This window comes from Kogia breviceps, chromosome 4, assembly GCF_026419965.1.
Source record: "Kogia breviceps isolate mKogBre1 chromosome 4, mKogBre1 haplotype 1, whole genome shotgun sequence".
In the NCBI taxonomy this organism is placed as follows: domain Eukaryota; kingdom Metazoa; phylum Chordata; class Mammalia; order Artiodactyla; family Physeteridae; genus Kogia; species Kogia breviceps.
The window spans coordinates 13,844,159-13,857,814 of NC_081313.1; the positions used below are offsets into that span (position 1 = coordinate 13,844,159).

The window sequence follows — 13,656 nt, forward strand, 5'->3', positions numbered from 1 at the left end:
AATAATAAGTAGTAAATAAATTTAATAAAATTTAAAATAATATTTAACAAACATTCAAAATAGAAAAGTCAGTGCCTATATAATCTGTTATTTTGCTCCATTTCAAAGACCGCTCAGTTAATCTGCCTACACAAAGGTCAGACATTCAGGGTCTAGAAAATTAAATACCATAAAAAGGAATGCTGAGTTTTCTTACCTCTTGTTCTAGACAAAACCATATCCTTTATTATTTGCATAATAACACGTCCAAGGATCATGATAGAAATCAGGTGATACACTCTCCATGGAGTCAGTGCAAGGAACCTATCACAGCAAAAACAGACAAATCATTATTTCAACTTGAGGACTGTACCTTTTTATAAAAATTAGCTTTACTTTCTGCCACAGAAACAAAAAATACATTCAATAATGATTTCACTTGTCAAAAGCGCCCTCAACGTGACCACATGAAAGTTACTTAATGGGCATCAAAGTCAGGGAAATAAAAGCACTGGAGCCATGTGTACTTTTGTGCCAGGCTTTCTGCTCTAACCTCCAATCTGGGCAGAAGATTTGCTATTTTGGGTATGGCCCAAATATCACTCTGCTAACAGATGGAACAGAGCTGACCTGGGGCAGAATCACGATGGCCTAAAATGCAAACGGCAGAGCAGCAGGGTTTTTTCACGCACAAGAGAAGCCAGAGTAGATGCCCTTTACTTGCTGTCCTCTGTCTTATGGTTTTCTCCTATGCCACATCCACTTCTTTAACTCCTACCCCCCCCCCACCCCACCAATGTCTTAAAAATAGTTATTAGGGATCCAATTTGCTAGCCCTTTCTAAGATCACTGCCCTTTTGTCTATCTGCCCACCTCATCTCCAGAGGGAAACAAAGAATTCTTTCTCATGAACAGCACACAAACCCTACAGTACTTTTTGTTTTGGTTTGGTTTTGATTGGGTTTATAAAGGAATAGTATGGCAAGGAAGTCACAAGCAGCTGTGAGCCTTCATGAGGCTGAAGCCCATTCTATATAAGTTAGTTGGTTAAGCTACCAATTAATATTGACTTTGGTGTAATCGTAACTCAGAAAAATCAATTGAACAGAAATGTCATCTAATACTAGTTGTAAGGCAGTGTGGGATGTATAAAGAAGCAAAGAACACATGAATACTGCCTTCTAGGGACTTACTTCCTCATCAGAGAGATGAACGCAGGCTGCACTAGCGAAGTCCAAGGCAATGAGTCTTGGTGCTACAGCAAGACGTGAGCAAAGAGCAAAGAGAAGCAAAGGAGGCGAAATGATTAGCTCCAAATCAGGGAAGATTTATAAAAAGTGGCATTGAACTTGGTCTGGGAGGATGGATGCAATTCAGAGGAAAACGAAGCTGTTCCAACTGGAGGATACAACATGAGCGGAAGATAAGAGTCAGGCAAGGGTGAGGTGTGCCCGGGGCATGCAAGTGGTCTGGGATGGTCCCTGCGGAAGCAGAGGGATAAACAACAAGAAAGTTGGGAGACTGGCAGAGAGAAGAAATTGAGGTGCCAGGCCAGGGGCAGACTATGGCAAGCCCTGAAGGATATATAGGGAGTTTAGTCGTCACTACTGACAATAGAGAGAAAGCCAAAGGTATAGAGTAGGTAAATGAAATGATGAGTGGTTTAGGAAAATGCCTGGGGGCAGCAGAGAGGATGAGGTGGAGCACGGAGGAAGCATGGAGTCCAGGACGTCTACTAGAAGGTTATGCAATGTGCTTGGTGAGAAGTGGTCAACGTGAGATGCTGGGGAAGTTGTGGGTGAAACCTCTCCCAGAATGTGGACAACCCAATTTCCATGTCTGGTTCTAATGTTACCTGTGTGTGTGCCCCGGGCCAGAGTGGGTAGCTTCTTTAATATTGGTCTGCAACTGCCAGCAGGTTGGCTGCCTGGAAAGCTTGTTAAAATACAGATTCCTAGACCCCAGGGTCCTCCCCCACCAGATCCTCTGAAACAGATGGTCTAATTACTAGTGTTTACATTCGATAAACATTTATTTATGGGGGCCTACACTGCACCAGGCACTGTGCTACAAAAAAGGAATAAATGGTGAACAATGTATGCAGAGGAAGGAGCAGACATAAAAGACAACCCATAGGGCTTCCCTGGTGGCACAGTGGTTGAGAGCCCGTCTGCCGATGCAGGGGACACGGGTTCGTGCCCCGGTCCGGGAAGATCCCACGTGCCGCGGAGCGGCTGGGCCCGTGAGCCGTGGCCGCTGCGCCTGCGCGTCCGGAGCCTGTGCTCCGCAACGGGAGAGGCCACAGCAGTGAGAGGCCCGCGTGCCGCAAAAAAAAAAAAAAAAAAAAAGACAACCCACAATGCCAACATCCACATCTTCAGTAACAATAACTTGTTCTTCCACTATGGGTCTAACACTTGCTCTATTTTTGAGCTCTTATGTTTGTTTTAACCGAAATTGTTGTTTGGTATTTATTTTATTTTTGGCTTACCTCCTCCCTGTCAGTTTAGGATTAATTATTGCGCTTGTCTGTGTGGCAGTCTCTCTGTTTTCCCCACCTCACACTGAAGTGGCAGTTTTCAAAATTTTTGATAGCGATCCACCATAAGAAATTCATTTACCTCTAAATACATACAAATGAGAGAAAAGTTTCAAAAGTAATATTTTTATCCTTACAATGTGTGATGCCTTCTGATACTTTCCTCCGATGCCATTATATTTTTAAATGCTGACTCTGACTCACTAAAGTGACTCCACAAGGGTGCAGTAACTCACAGTGTGACTCACATTGCACGGGAGGGAATCTGCAACTGTTAGATTAGTATGTTTCGTTAGAATGGCCTTCTTGGAAGAGTCAGGCAAAAACCCTAGGAGAGAAAGCTCCCTCAAGTTTAAAGGTCTTTTGAGCTAGCCAGGGAGCCATTTAAGTATCTTTTAAAAACCAAAGAAATGCAAAACCAACTGAAGCAATGAAGGTCATTAGTTATTCTTTTAGTAGAAATAACAATCTTCCAGGAATAGAAAAATTAGGGAATGACAGGACTTTGACCCACCCCCCGGCTGCCACAAGCCCTCGTTTAGAGGACGTTGCTATAGTAACTCCCAATAGCACTGGGGATGCCCCCCCCCCCCGCCACCTCCCCCATGTTCCCTGGGCCAGGGTATGGTTGGCATCTTTCCCAAGGGTCTCATTGGTCATTAAGAATCCTCAGCCAGATGAGAAAGCAAACCCAACAACGACTTGGGATGGACATGCCATACCTGTATGGGATTGCATGTCTCCTTGGTAGATGAGCGTCTTTGCAGCCCAAGAATTAAGCATAGACATGTTTGAGGAACTAAGTCCTAACAGTAATACTTTGTACTTAGAAAAACGTGCACATATTTGGTATTGTAATTATTTTTACTGCCTACGATAATTCATCTCATGGTTCCAACTTAAAATATGTAGTATAATTTAGAGTTGTGATTTGAAATTAAAATCTTAGGAACACCTATGAGTCTATTTATTTTACAGGAACTGCCTAATATTGGGAGATCTCGGTTGTTAGACAAAGTCATTTTTAAAAAAACTTCTATTTTGGTAACTTTCGAATATATACAAAAAGAGAGACCAAAGTATAATAAACCCAGCCTCAACAATTCTCCACTCATGGCCAATCTTGTTTCTTCTATATTCCCACCCACCAAGCTCCCCTCCCCACATACACACCCGAATTATTTGAAGCAAATATCAAGCATCATATAATTTAACTTGTAAATGTTGTCATTTATCTTCAGAAACAAAAAGGCACTTTTTAGCCTAACAACAATGCCACTATCACACCTAGTAACACTGCTGTCATTTCTTAATGTCATCAGATACCTGTCAGCATTCACATTTGCTCAGTCATCTCTTACACACGTGTACACGTGCCACACACACACACACACAGAGGAAAACACTGAAGCAGAATCTGAAAAAGTCATACATTGAAATGGATAGATGTGAGTTTTAAATCTCCTATAATTTACAGGTCTCCTGCCCGCCCCCCCCCCATCTCTCTATCTCTCTTTCTCTTTTATTTATTTAATTTTTTTGCTTCAAATTTCTGTGGAAGAAACAGACTCATTTTGTCCAGTGAAGTTTTCCAGAGTCTGAGAATCACTCCTTGTATCCCTGTGGTTTAGTTTAACATTTTCCTTTACCCCTTCTGCAGACTGTAAAAGTTGGCAGTTGCATCTAGAGTCTTGACCAGATGTAGGTTCAGTATTTTTTTCCGATAGAGCTACATGATAGGTGGAGCTGTGTGTTCCCATCAGGAGGTACATACTCTCTGGTGTCTCTATTTTTGTGACACGAGCAGCCATTCATGATGACTGCCTGGCATTAATTCCTCAGGGCCTAGCGCCAGGGCTGGAGGAGCCCTTCCTTCTGGCTACGGCTATCAGCTGGGTCACATCTAGAAAGAGAAACTCCCCTTCATCAATGTCTGATGACCGGAAGAGACAGATCTCATGGGAAAGGCAGGATCAACGCTTGATTCTTTCCCTTTCTTTACCAGCCTTCAACATAATGAGACAGTTCCTTAGTACCCTCTAAAGGCAACCAAGTCGGTTTGGGTCGTTACTTTTTTTTTTTAGTGTTACTGTGAATGAAGTGCTCCAGCCTGCTGCAGTCTCATCCTTACCGACCATCAAGCAGCCCACCTGGGCTGGTGGAAGCTTAATCAGGCTGGTCCCCGAGTCTCCTGCTATAACCTTAGTAACCTTTGATAATAAAATACTTTAAAGGGACAGGGAAAATACGAAATTTTAAAATGCAGTTTAAAATGTTGAAAGGAGTATAGTGAAACTTTTTTTTAACATCTTTATTGGAGTATAATTGCTTTACAGTGCTGTGTTCGTTTCTGCTTTATAACAAAGTGAATCAGCTATACATATACGTATGTCCCCATATCTCTTCCCTCTTGTGTCTCCCTCCCACCCTCCCTATCCCACCCCTCCAGGTGGACACAAAGCACCGAGCTGATCTCCCTGTGCCGTGCGGCTGCTTCCCACTAGCTATCTATTTTACATTTGGTAGTGTGTATATGAAACTTTTTAATAAAACCAGTTATTCATAGCTCTCTTGAAAATGCTTGTTAAAGTTCGATCGATTTATAAACAAAATAGTAAGTTATGTTAGCTGAAGTTGAAAGCTCAAAGAAAAGCAAGGGTTTCAACCTTAATCAAAATTTATTTTTTAAAAGGTAGTTGAACAGAATTGTTTCAAACCCATCTTTTTTTATATATAAAAACTGTCTCATAGGACATCAAAAAAAAAAAAAAAAAATCCCTGTCTGCAGGCCGTAAGCAACTCTGATGCTGGCGCTCCGAGGCACCACTCAGAGAAAGACTACAGTTTCATCCAACCCATGATTCCCTCAGGGAGAACCCATCTCTACTGAAATACATCTCATGTCGGGGAGCTCAGCATGTCTTTGGCATCCAGTTTCCTACTGTATCCTTTTATTACTGGGGGAAGGGGAAATTCCCTCTTCGTTCCATAACCAGTGATTATCAGACACTGGGCCAGCGGCAGGGACACACTGATGACTAAATCCCTGCGAAGCCGAGAAGCAGACAAGTAGACAACTATGTTTGACCCAAGTATCAATACTTTCCAAAAGGGTGTGGGAGCAGGGAAGAGGGCCGGTAACTGCATAAGCAAGGCGGAGTGAGCTCTCGAGAGAAGGTGGGCGTTTAAAGCTTTGACTCCCTAGAGCAGTCAGACTTTGCCAGGTGGAAAGCGCCAAAGGCACTCCAGGCCGGGAACAGGGTAAGCACAGGGAACAGCAAGAGTGCAAGAGGCGGAAACAGCAGAGTGAGAAAGTGCCCTCGACACTGGCTGCCCTCGAGCCAGCGGCGCTAGTTCTGCCCTCCAGGACCACACTGCAGTGAATAAAGCCGCTGACGTCTAGTGAGTGCCAGCACGGTTCTAGGCATCATTTAACGTATTCGCTCGTTTCATCCTTATAACAATCCCATGAGGAAGGTACTCCGTTTTGCAGATGAGCAGGGAGGGGTTAAGAAACTTGCCCAAGGCCCCAAGATCAGGGGAGGGGGGGCCAGGATCCAGAGGGGATCCAGGAATCCAGACAGCTTGGCTCTAAGCCAGCTCTCTCACCACTCTGCTAAATACCTCGCAGACACACAAGCTCCTGCCTCTCCCACCTCCTGTTATCACATGAAAACAGCTGGAAGGGCCGTCACCAATGCTCAAGAGTATGTCTGCTCAGGGTGTGACGAACTGACTGAAGAGGTGCCAGGAGCTCTCCTCAAGGACGCCAGCCGCGGCCACCAAGACTGCAGAAAGCGAGGATGATGTTCACACCTCTTTGGGACAGACATCCCGGGTCCCTTCACCTCTTCCCAGGCGTCCCATCCCCCCTCTGGCCAGGCTCCAGGTGTAGCTCTTTTCAGACCAAATGCTCCCACTGGGCACCTGGTCCCTACAGAGTGGGGGAACCAGGAGGGGCCTTAAATCCATTTGTTCTGGATTCCATAGCTCTACTTATACAGTTGTTTTTTGTTTTTTGTTTTTGTTTTTGTTTTTCGGTACGCGGGCCTCTCACTGTTGTGGCCTCTCCCTTCGTGGAGCACAGGCTCCGGAGGCGCGGGCTCAGCGGCCATGGCTCACGGGCCCAGCCGCTCCGCGGCACGTGGGATCTTCCCGGACCGGGGCACGAACCCGTGTCCCCTGCATTGGCAGGCGGATTCTCAACCACTGCGCCACCAGGGAAGCCCAAGAGATTTTCTTAAACAGCGTGTTGAAACCTGCTGCATTCCTAATCTCTGAGTGCCTGTAAGTGCTGATCTGCTTGGCTGGCGCTGAGAGTTACTCTGAGGTATAGAACAGCTCTCGCGAGAAGAACCAAACACCACTAGGACCTGCCCGTGCACATCCCACGGCACAGCCTGACCCAAGCCCCGGGGTGACGCTGCCGATCCGCCATTCACAGAATTCACAGAAACACGTGGCGACCCCCTCACCCACCGGGGGAGTTCTGAAGCCTAAATGGCCGCATACAGGTGGCCAGAGGATTCCTGAGAGCTGCAGAACGATTATTCAGAGACGGGTTGTGGTCACACAGCACGGCGCCCATGAGGCCACGGGAAGCGGAACGAGAACGTACAGACTTTGAAGAGGGGCGGCTGTGCACAGGCCTCTTTCTCACTCCGGGGGGCTCCGTAATTTTCCAGGTCCGGGGCGAGGTGACAACGCAGAGACCTCACTGGGGACGGAGAAGCCAACCTCCCCTCCCCACCAGCCCGCAGGCCCAACCCACAACAAACAGGAGTTCCCCACGATACTGCGGCCTCGACTCTAGGGCGTGTTTGGGACCTGGATCCGGGGCCGGGGGGGGGGGAGGCCCCTGCCGCTCCTGAGGCGCTGCTGGCCGGGGCGAGGATGGTGATCTGTGCCTGAGGAGGACCCTTCTCACACCTGTGCTCAGGCCCCAGCGAGGGGTGGGCGGTCACAGTGGAACACAAGCCTCCCCCTACCGATGCAACCTGGCCACCGCCCTGGGCGGAGGACGCAGGGCAGTGATGCAGAGGGGGAGGGAGGGCAGGGCTGGCGCCCAGTGGCTGGGAGGCGGCGGCCAGAACCCCATCCCGGGGAGGAGGCCTCACGCGTGAGCCGAGGCGCCACGCTCCCGGCATGTGCTTCCGCGTCCTGTTGAGCTTCACTGACAAAACACATCTTCAACGATGGAGGTGCTAAGAATGAGAAGACGGCGGCCTCAGAGCACACGTCACCAAGTGCAGGGCCTTCGGAGCGCCAGGCTCTGTGCGACTGCACAGCTCACATGTCCATTGAGCCGGCCCTGTAAAGGCTTTTTTTCGCCTTACAATCACTTTTAGTTCAACAAAAAGGCCATGGACACTTGCCTTTCTCCAAATTAGACTAGGGACCTGTGACTGCATCAACAGATCCTAGAAGTGAGAGCATTAAAAAGCACTAGGAACTCCTAAGTTTCCAGCTTTTGTAAATATCTTTCTACAGCTGGACGGGCTTTCTATAACCAATTAAATTAAAATGCCATTTTAAATTAAAATATCATTTCTGTTTACTAAGACAGTTACATGTACTTCTTCCAGCTGACATAAGATAATATTTATCTGACAAGGGGTAATCAAGACCTTGGAAACCAAGACAGGTAAACATTATGTAGGACAACTATAATATACACATACATATCATGGTAGGTGAACATTACATGTGACAATTATATGCTATATATAAATATATAAAATTATATACAAGTTTCATACATATATAAAATCATATGTATATAAGAATACCCATTTGTCCTATAAATACGAACTGTATGGTTTAGCTGCTATTGGGAAGGTAAAGTTCTGCAACTCACTGTGTGCACTTTCTTTTAGCAAGTTGTGTCCAATTCTATATCCCAGTGGGATAACTGCTTTAAAAAATACCACACTGGGACTTTCCCGGTGGTGCAGTGGTTAAGAATCCATCTGCCAATGCAGGGGACACGGGTTCGATCCCTGGTCCAGGAAGATCCCACATGCTGTGAAGCAACTAAGCCCATGTGCCACAACTACTGAGCCCACATGCTGCAACTACTGAAGCTTGCTCGCCTAGAGCCCATGATCCACAACAAGAAGCCACCGCAATGAGAAGCCCGCACACGGCAACGAAGAGTAGCCCTTGCTCGCCACAACTAGAGAAAGCCTGCACGCAGCAAAAAAGACCCAATGCGGCCAAAACAAAAAAAAACTACCACATTACCCAGCTGACTCATGTTTAGCTTGTGATAATTACAGTCCACGGATGATTTCTAGCCATTCTTGTATAGTATCATTTCTGATTCATTTTTATATTGGATACATTTGTCTCTTTGCTTTTCTCTTCCTCTTTTTTCTTTCTTCTACACTTTCTTCTCTCGTTCTCTGGTTCGGTTACATCATTTTGAATTTTAATCTAGTTTTCAAGTCACCAACAGCCAGAGCCCACTTGGTATTGTTGGGATGGTTTATGACACTGGTCTCTACTCCGCTACCTGGGCCAGCTAAGAAATAAGACCCAACTGTATGCTCAGAGCCAAGGGAGGGTATAAGGAAAACAGGTAGGGATCCAGAGAAAATCTAAACCACTGTAAGGGTAAACCCTCTACTAAATGTAAAAGAAAAAATATATATAGGAGACTGAGGAACCCCCAAATGATGTCCATTTTGGAATGGGCTGTGATCTTAAGCAGAAAATTTTCCTAACAAATTATGGGCTTTGGGGGCTTCCCTGGTGGCGCAGTGGTTGGGAGTCTGCCTGCCAATGCAGGGGACACAGGTTCAAGCCCTAGTCTGGAAGGATCCCACATGTCGCGGAGCACCTAGGTCCATGCGCCACAACTGCTGAGCCTGTGCTCTAGAGCCCACGTGCCACAACTACTGAAGCCCATGCGCCCAGAGCCCGTGATGCGCAACAAGAGAAGCCACCGCAACGAGAAGCCCGCTCACTGCAACTAGAGAAAAGCCTGTGCGCGGCGACAAAGACCCAATGTAGCCAAAAACAATAAATAAATAAAATAAAGTAAATAATTTTTTTTAAAATTATGGGCCTTGACTGAAATCAAACCAGTGTGCATTCGCTGCCCATAAGCCACTGACGGGAGAGCTAGACTCACACGCCACGAAGCTGCTCAACAAGGAAGACGACAGGCTGGGAACTAAATTACACTCAGGTCACCCACTGTCTCAGCTTTCTGTGCACGAATCATTCCAGGACACAGTTTTTCCTGGTCCCTTTACTGGTTTCCGGATGCCAGGTGTGCGTGGGGCTCGGGATTGGAGGCAGGAAGCCCCGGGATGGGGCTACGTGGACAATTTACAGGATGGAGAAGGAGACGAAAGCACTAGAGTGATCTTCTGCGGACCTCCGCTCCACGGGAAACTACAAATCTCTAAAATACTTTTTTTCCACTAGTTGTGTATCTATCTGATACACAAGGAAAGCCTAACTAAATCTTCCACTACTTCATGGTAAGCTTTGCAAGGCCAAATTAAATGGCTCTACAGGATAAATTTCTTGTAAAAGCAAAGAAAGGGATAGGATAGTTCACAAAAACAAACAGAACAACTTCTCTGGTAAGGCATGAAAAGGACATCCCATGGGATACTTAGCTCATCCCATGTGTAAAAAAACCTAACCCTCATTTCTGGGTAAAGCGTAGCCCACTCTGCACTATGAAACGAAGGCTGTCAACAGCTAAAATACACATTTTTGTCTTCAGAGAAAGGAAGTCTACGGACAAAAGCACTAGAACCCTCCATAGTTCTCATGCAAGAATTAATCTGTAGTGTTTGCTTTGTAGCTCTTTCAAAAGAGACATCTAAAAAGCAGGTTTAGTTTTCCTTTACTGAAATATATAGAACCACAGACTTTGCCTAGATAGAGTCCTTCGTGTACACTGGCTTTATTTAATATTATGGTGGCTCTAATCATAAAAGAAGGACATCATATGATTTATCCAACATCGTTCAAAGTCCAGATCACATTTTTCTGGAAAAGAATTCTGTCATCTTCTCAAGTGTTAGGCATACTGGCAGCCATCTTCCTTAATATCGCAAAATTCTGAATCTTCACTGAAGTTGGCTTCAATTTTTCCTGGTCTTTTATCCAGATCCTGCAAAAATACTGTCTGAAGATGCGATGTGAAACTAAACTATACACCACTAAGGGGGAAAAGAAGCTGGCAAATAAGCTATGACCCTCTGAATTGTAAAGTGCACCCCAATTTCAAACCTGTCTAAACATGAAGGTATGCCAAGGAGAAGAGGGATCTATTTCTTAGGAATCAACAAAATACACGATTTTAAATAACTGAGAAAGGAGGGGGTCATCACGCAATGGAGAAAGATAATGACTCGATTCATCGCAAATCAGAGACCAAGTCAAACTCGGAAGCGTTTCTTTTTTTTCACCAGAGAAGTACTTCTTTATAGTTGTGATGACCAGAAAAGTGAATCAGAAGCAAGAGAGGTGAGAAGCAGGAAGAAAAATAAAGAGGCGAGCTTCTTTACAGAGGGAGGTGAGAAACTTTGGAAGCCACCCATAGGCAGGGAGGCGTCAGACTGCAGCAACCAGAGAGGGTCCGAGTCAGGCTGGCTCCAGCAGAAACCGGTGGCGAGAGTCCAGTGAATTCGGGGAACGTGCCCAGCCCAGCAAGGCGCGGTGCACAAAGCACAGGACAGTGGGAAGGAGCAGCGGGGAGTTTGCGTTCTCGAGCCCAGAGACTGGGAGGGGCAAGGGCGCAGCTGGAGTGGAACCAAGTCCATCTGAGGTCAAGGCAAGGCGAAGCCGGGCTTGCTTTACCCCAGCTCTGCAATGGCATTCAGAGAAAAGCCACAGGCAAGTCAAGTCAGGAGCACCGGGCCACGCGGTGGGCTCTTTAGCGCCACGCAGTGTATAATGTCTGCCCAGCCACCTTGTCTCACACCTGCCCCAGGTGGACACTGCAGCTCAGTGGAAGCTGACTTCCAAGCAGCGTTGGGTGAGTCAACCTCTGCTGCCCCTTCCGGCTGAGTTACCAGCAAGTTAAATACTCCCTGCAAGATTCCGTCACAGAAAGGAGCTAGAAGAAGAAAGAAGAGATCTGATCAAAGTCACGCATGGCAGTGGAGCACAGGAGGAGAAGAGGGGCGAAGGCGGGGTGGCGGTGTACAGAACAGGGACAGTGACACCCAGACGCACAGAGGGGGAAGAAGAAATCAATACGAGGTCAAGCGGCTGCTGTCACGGCAGCCCGGTTGGTTTACATGGGTTTGTATGCAAATGGCAATGAGATATATACTGTGTGTCTGCCCAGTGGCACCTGCGGAGTTTGAGTTTTGGTCCCAGTCACACAGCTGGTGAGAAACACCTCCATCCTCCTCTCTACGCCTCAGTATTTTCATCTGTAAAGTGGACACTGGCTAGATGAGTCCTTCCCCAAACTGACTGACCATCACGTCACTCAGGACACTTTTTCAAAATACAGATTCCTGGGCTCCACGCTGGACCTGGGAGAGACGAATCCTTGGGGTGAGGCACAGGAATCTACGTGTTAATAGCTAGGTTTGCAAACACTGAGCTGCAATGCTCTCCCCAGGCCATTTCCCATCCAAACATTCTGAGTCCATGAACCGTAAACTGGCAGCAATACCTCACAACTGATCCAAATCCAAGCCGAACTTGGGGCCTCTTCCTTCATAAATAAATAAATGCATACGGTGGGTACAAGACACAGTGGCAGGGGTTAAAGAGGCTTCAAAGAAGACTAGCTCTTGGGTAGGGGGGCCAGTCATAACAGTAATGAATTCAATGAACCTTTACGGGCCTGCCTGAAAAAGAAAGAAGCTGAGGGGGGTAATGAGGATTTACCATTTGCTAGATATTTTCACATCTTCATCTCATTTTTTGTTGAAGTATAATTGATTTACGATGTCGTTAGTTTCCGGTGTTAATTTCAGGTGTACAGCAAAATGATTCCGTTACATATGTTTTTTCCAGATTATTTTCCACTATAGGTTATTAAAAGATACTGAATATAGTTCCCTGTGCGCTACAGTAAATCCTTGCTGCTTACCTGTCTTGTGTATAGTAGTTTGTACCTGTTAATCCCACACTCTAAATTTATCCCTCCTTCCCACTTCCTTTCCGCTTTGATAACCGTAAGTTTGTTTTCTACATCTCCATCTCATTTAATGCTCCTGCACAAGCCGATGAAGTTCACATGTGGAAATTACACACTCATAAATAGACTAGGTTAGAGCGATTTGTCTACAACCGTCCAGCCTATAATTGAAAGAGTTGGGTCTTCTTGACTCTAAGTCCCCTTCCCTGTTTACACACCATTTATGGAGTCCCTTGGCACCCCACTTTAACCAACCAATCTAAAGCACCAGAATGTTCTAGATAGCAGGGCTGAAAGAGCAACTGTCATATGGGCTCCTGCCATTTAAATGCCCATTCAGTTGTGGTCAACGGCTCATCGGCTCACATCCACATTCCGTTCAAGACCCCATTCCAATGCACCTGACCCTGTCCAGGGTCCCCCAAAAGGAATTCAGCCGCTGTGCGGCTCCAAGACTGGCAGCGTTGCCGCAGCTGTCGATGATCTTCTTGTTCCTCCAGCTCCTTCACTCCGAAAACCCGAGCATGCGAGCAACTGGACGTCAGCCCCGGTGCTTCCATGCGGCCCCCACCCCACCTTGGTTCTGCCCTGTTGGTTGGCCTGGTCCAGCCCATCCCTGACCTGCTCCCTCTCTCCCCCTCCTCATGGGAAGCCCGGCCGGGACTCTGCCTCCCCAGCTCCAGCCAATCCCTTTCCAGGTGAATGAACCCCGATCACACTCTAATACACATTGTCCAAGATCACGGGCACATAGATATGGGCCTCCTGGAATGACCATTTCCTGTCAAGATCCTAGGCTCGGCAACAAGCTTCACACAGCCCAGACCCTCTCCCTCCCAGTCTGAGGCCACGATGTTCCAGAACTAGGACTGAGGCTTCTACACCCCTTGAGCCAAGTGTCTGGACTGAACTGACCACCACGAGGTCCACTTCTACGTCAGGGTGAACGAGCCTGCAGCTGGCCCCGTCAGCCCCGCAGAGCTGAGGACCATCCTGTCTCTCCTAAACTCCCTGC

At 46.8% G+C, this 13,656-nt stretch overlaps 1 protein-coding gene across 2 annotated transcripts in view; it reads right to left on the reverse strand.

The window, feature by feature from the left end:
* RETREG1 (reticulophagy regulator 1) overlaps positions 1–13,656 on the reverse strand; it is a 125,217-nt gene that overhangs the window by 91,665 nt on the left and 19,896 nt on the right. For both annotated transcript variants that reach the window (XM_067030811.1, XM_059061936.2), the window contains exon 2: positions 197–303. In XM_067030811.1, coding sequence (XP_066886912.1) covers positions 197–303 — 107 coding nt within the window. The remainder of the gene's footprint in view (positions 1–196; positions 304–13,656) is intronic.